Source organism: Parasteatoda tepidariorum, chromosome 5 (genome assembly GCF_043381705.1).
Source record: "Parasteatoda tepidariorum isolate YZ-2023 chromosome 5, CAS_Ptep_4.0, whole genome shotgun sequence".
In the NCBI taxonomy this organism is placed as follows: domain Eukaryota; kingdom Metazoa; phylum Arthropoda; class Arachnida; order Araneae; family Theridiidae; genus Parasteatoda; species Parasteatoda tepidariorum.
The window spans coordinates 14,106,571-14,112,570 of NC_092208.1; the positions used below are offsets into that span (position 1 = coordinate 14,106,571).

The window sequence follows — 6,000 nt, forward strand, 5'->3', positions numbered from 1 at the left end:
AATGTCAATCATAATTGGAAAATATTGCAATTTTTCTATTTTGATAACTATAAAAATCCCTAAAATTCCTTATGTGTAAAATATTTAGCACTTTATGCAACAATTATCATAAAATTAATATTATTTCGTAAAATCTACTGGATTTTTTCCCTATCCATAATCTATGTATTAAATACTCATGTCAATAATACTTTGTCTGAAACCCCACATATATTACATTTTTGCAAGAATCGGCAGATTATTCACAACTTAAGATTCTGCTGCAAAATATTTCATATTAATAAGTTATGTGTGATATAAAATTTTAATGTTACCTAGTGAAACACTCTTTTTAACAAATTGCATCATTTGGCGTATTATTTATTTGAAATGTTGTGTGTATTGAAAATGCAATCTAGAATGTTGGTGACATAAACATTTTCCTGAAAAAGTCAGAGGAATTTATTTCTGAAATTGAGTAAAAAAGTGTAAGAGCTTGAATAGCAAAAATCCAAACTAAATTTTTAACTTCCTTATTTCATTCCACCTAATTTGCTTAAAATAAATAAATAAATACGTACATGTTTTTTATACACATCGACTGGAATGTATTTTTATTGATAAGCTTTTTATTAAGGCTTACAATTAGTATTATTTTTGACCCGTTGGCAAAATGGGTGTTGTTTTGGGTTTTATGGCATGCGTACCTTATTTGGACGTCATCACACTTCAAGAGTTCTTTGTTCAAGAGTAATAGTAAACAGTGCACATTCATTGCTTTGGCGACCACTGCTGTTTTTATTTTTATTTTCACCAGCAAGCATTTTTAATGTATTTACATAATAATTTAAAGCATTTTTATATTATTTTTATTATTAACTTATAATTACTTGCTTGACGGTTATTTCAATATAAATATAAATACTGAAGAAGGAAAAATATTTTATGGCGTCTTGAAACACGTTCATAGGCAGGATTTGAAAACCAATCCGATTCATCAATTGAGACAGTTTTTGCGACCCATGATTTAAACTATTGTGGCGTTTATCAGAGTCAGTCCAGGAAAAAGAATCATTTGACCTATGTGTAACCAGTGATCGTAATAAAGCGATCACAATTTTTTTAGTTCTTCTCATATGTTGGTCCTCGACAATCACTTGGACAATCATTATTTGGAACTATTACTATTAGTTTTCTTATAATTAAGGAAGATAGTTTTTTTTATCCATTGACTAATGGGTTCAGGTAACTCTTATTTATTTATATCATATATTTCTCTTGTTGCGAAGAAAATATCTAAAAATAGGGTTTTCTTCCACTGCTTATTCTTACAATTAACTTTTCTTTTTTTTTTTTTTACATTTTATCTTAATATTCTTCAGCAAACTTCTTTTTTTCACTAATGCCATTCAAACAGTCTAATGTTTTTGATCAAAAACCAAATTTATTTTATTGTGGAATGCATATTTTGATCATTGCTGACCTTGTCTTATTATCTGGGAAGATGTATTTTCTGAACTTGTTAAACTCATGGCAGTTGTACGGTATTTGCTTTATCAACATGTGTTAGTTTTTTTATTTATTTATTTTTTTTTAATGTTCTTTTCCTCCCTCCCCCCCAAATTTCCCTCAACGTCTTATTTTAACAGGTAGTTGCTACATATATTCAAAAAGTAAACTTCTGAATTAAAATTCATTTTGGAATGTTTCTACTTACATTTCATTTGTTTAAAAATGAAATTTTGAAATGAACATCAACCTTTTATATAATACCTTACTTTTTATTCTAGTTTGATCCAAGAGTTTTTCAAAAGAAAGAGCGCATGAAAAATAAAGAGCCTTTCAAAGCCGCTTTTGGTGATCTGCTGAATGGCACTGAGCCATCTGCACCTGAAGAAGCCAAAGAAGAAGAAGAAAAAGAAGAGGAGGAAGAAGAAGAAACAAGTTCAGATATAATTAAGAAATTGTGCAAATTCATTTGTGCTAAGGACACAACTGATAGGATAAGAACTCAAGCTACATTGTTCCACATTTACCATCTTGCTTTGCATGATGAATGGTTCCAAGCAAGAGATCTGTTGCTTATGTCTCATCTTCAAAATACGATTGAACATTCCGATGTTTCAACAATGGTGAGTTTAGTGCATTTTTGACGATGTTATAAAAGTACTGCTCATAAGGTCCTATACAAAGGAATCTTAGTTAGAATACTTAGAATACTATGAATCTTAGTTTTTTATTTAGATTTGTAATTAAAAATAACTGTTGCAAAATTAAGCTTTAGATAGAATATTAAATGTTTGAGTTTTCCTAATAACTGCTTAATATTTACAGTAACTATTCATTTGAATTTGCAGTCGGACCTCTATTAAACGAAGTAGCTAAATCCCTATAAAAAGTTCTTGATATGGAAAATTCTTTAAATAGAAAATCACCATTTGAAATACTTATACGACACAAAGTAGGTTTTAAATGCATAAGCAATAGACATAATTAAAATAGCGATTGATACACCTTAATCTTGTAAATTATTATCTAGTATCAAATGATTTTAACATTTCATCATATGAAGGTTTGGTGATTTCTTCATTATTTTCGATTGCATATTCTTCCTCACAATTGTTTCCTGTATTGTTTTTTTTTTTTTTTTTTCCACATTGTCCAAAATATCTGATTCAGTGAATGTTTCTGTAGCTTCTGAATCAATAAAAAGAAATTCATTATTCAGTGCATCATAATTAATTTTGTGGTTCACTCTTAGCGGTACTCACATTATTTTAAGTTCTGCTGAAGGAATATCATCTTCGTCCTCCCCACATTCCAAATACTCTGCGCTGATTAACAATCCAGCTTAAGCAATACTATTATGAATAGTATGGTCTTTAGCATCATATTTCTATGCTTTAGAAGTTTCTGTCATGCTTTATCGTAAATTGATTTTTGGAATTAATGAATGAATGTGTTAGCAAGTTCGAAATGTTCAGAAATATTTTAGGAAAGTGAATCTCAAAGAAATGTTTATTAAATGGAAAATTCACTTTGCTATTTGGAAGTTATTTTACGAAGAAATTTCTAGAATGTTCTTGGTTCCTCAAAAAAAAAAATTTGAAATTTGTAAAATAAAAGTCGGACTGTAATTTAAAATACTAAATCATATTCAACAATGCCAACTACAATATACTCAAGAAATGTTTTATTTTTGACATAAGTGCAACCTGATATAAAAAGAGAAATACTAAAAACTAAACTTAATGTATTTATTTGCTGAACTTTGTTTCACCTATAACGCTTTTTTATTAATCATGATTTAGGTTTTGGGTACAATAGACCTCTGGTTGATGTGCCCTCCTGCTCTTTGGAGTTGCCCAACCTCTAAGTCTAATGTATTTGTGCATTAAGTTTAGTCAAAAAATAATTGTAAGATGGGCATTCTCTTTGCTTTTAGGTAAAACTGTTTAGATAAAGCAATTTTTATTTATTTTCCGTTTTGTTTTAAAAATAAAGTTTATGACTATGAGTATTTAATTAATGAATGTTTTAGTAATTTTAATGAAAAATAAATAGTTTCTACTATCCAAACAGTTGTGTCATGTATTGGGTATAGTACTCAGTACTGAGTTAAGTATTATTATTATTTTGCCATCTAGAATTTTTTGAAGAAAAAAAAAGTCTCAGATGTTATCAATAGTCATCAATTCTGGTGCTTCCAGTTTATTATAAAATTTCCGAAAATGGCAATAAATCTAGTCTTAAAATATTGTGGTGAAAGTTGAACACTTGAAAATGTGTTTTAGTGTGATCTTAGTGTAAAAAAGTTTTTGCAGTAGAATACTATTTTATATTATCATAAAAAAATATCATTGCTTTATTGTGAATCTGGCTTGCATTAAAATTACGTTTCTTGAGCAATTAAGTTCTATGATTAGATGTCTGGGTTAGAAATCGAAATCAAGCCACTGTGTTTGTATCAGTAAGTATTATGTTGGATTATTCATGGTTAAAGTATCTGCACACTTGTTTCTTTTGATGTTCAAGGTATTCATTGCTGCACATGAGGATTTAATAGACTTGTTATGCTCTGCAATTAAGTTTCTTTATTGATAATTTTTTCTTTATTCTAGATAATTTACAATAGAGCTCTTGTTCAACTTGGTTTGTGTGCATTTAGACATGGTTACATTAAAGATTCTCATGCAGCTCTTCTTGACATTCAAAGTGGTGGACGTGCTAAAGAATTGCTAGCTCAGGTAATTCTTTATTATTGGTTAAGTCGGCACTCTTTTTTTTTCTCTCAATTTACAAACTAAATATTGGTAGAAGTTAAGAAAATATAGTCATTGGGCCAAAGGACCAGTAATTAAAAGATAATACTAGTCCCTACACATTTTCATTGGTCCATTTACAAATTTTTATTTTATTTTTAAAAAAATCAAAATCAATTAAGTAAAGTTAAATAAAAAATTACAATACAGAGAATGATAATGTTTACAATTATTATAAAATAATTTGTTTTGTGATTAAAGTACGAGCCAAAATATCCAAACTGCATATCATCCCTGTTGTCCAAAGGACACGTATAATTTATTTTTTGGTCCCAGGCCAATGGATAGCCTTTAATTTTTAATGGTTGAGTTTCCAAACAAATACTTGTCATGGATACACAAAAAAAAGAACTAAACTTGGGAACCCCTTTCTTTTGTTTTAATGCCCCCTTATTAATAAAATATAATATCTTAAAATACTAAACCCATTATTAAAATGATATAAAATTAAATAGTTTAAATAAGTATGTTAGCATTATTTAAAATAAATAATAACAACCTAATTTTTACATGAAATTATTATTGTTAACTTTTTTCAGTTTTGGAACTTAAAATTTGAGTTTTACTCTCTCTACGCTACTGTATTTAAGAGAGAAATGATAGGATAAAATAAGCAATGAACATTCATAAATCAGGAAGAAATTTCAAGAATTCCACTAAAACCTTAAACATAGTTTTTTTTTATAGGGATTAATGACTGATAAATTTTTTTCATGAACATATTTGCTTTTGAGCAGTAGCATTTTACTTTTTAGTGCATTGTCTTAAGTTATTTAAGGGCTTTGTCAATTACAATCTTGATTACAGAAAGAAATTAGGTCACTTAATCAAAGGTTTAGGAATTGAAGCCAATAAAACATTTTGAAATAATTGGTTCGTGTATGGGGGATTTTTTTAACTAATTTATTATTTTATTTTTTATTATTATTTTTTTTTAATTAGTCCACTTACCTGTCTTAAATTATTATATTGTGTATAAGCAATTAATGTATACTTTTTTCCAGATTTAAGTTTCAGTTCTGATTCTAACTAACCACTTTCACTCATGATTTTTAATTTTCATTTGATTGCTGTCAATCAAATTTATGTCCTCAAAAAAAAATAAGTAAAAAAGACTCCAGACTAGTTCTAAAGATTAAAACTAAGTACATATAAGAAAATAAACAATGATTATAAAAAAAAATATATATTAACCTTTTGGTGTATTCATATTTGTTAAATACAGGGATGAGATTTTTCCGTTTTTTAGCGGATTTCCGCTTTTTTCACTTTTATCTCTTAAATTTCAGCTTTTTTATCAAAAATTCAGATTTTCTAAAAATTTCATTTTTTTAAATTAGTATTCTGCTTTTTCAGAAAATTCACCGATTTTCAAAAAGGAACAGAAAATTCAAACTACATAGCTACCAATCCTTTCTCATTTTTACTTATTTTACCTATTTTCTCCCCTTTACACGCAGCAGATAAGATTTTCCGAATTTTTTACCCGCCCTCCAGATGGATCCGATTTTCGTAGTTCAAACGACGCTGCTTCTGACAAGCCTTTCAGAGGTCCCAAGCCTGGAATCTGCTAATATCTCGATTCTTATTCACACGATTTTAATATCAAACATAGCTTTTCATATTTGCGTGTTGCGATTCTTATTCACGCGATTTGAATATTGTACGTTGCGATTCTTATTTACGAGATTTAAAAATC

At 28.2% G+C, this 6,000-nt stretch overlaps 1 protein-coding gene across 1 annotated transcript in view; it reads left to right on the plus strand.

Annotated features, from left to right (window-relative positions):
* The window catches only part of LOC107441110 (eukaryotic translation initiation factor 3 subunit c), a 36,234-nt gene that overhangs the window by 18,343 nt on the left and 11,891 nt on the right, over window positions 1–6,000 (plus strand). The window contains exons 13-14 of the mRNA XM_043050366.2: window positions 1,770–2,111; window positions 4,101–4,226. Coding sequence (XP_042906300.1) covers window positions 1,770–2,111; window positions 4,101–4,226 — 468 coding nt within the window. The remainder of the gene's footprint in view (window positions 1–1,769; window positions 2,112–4,100; window positions 4,227–6,000) is intronic.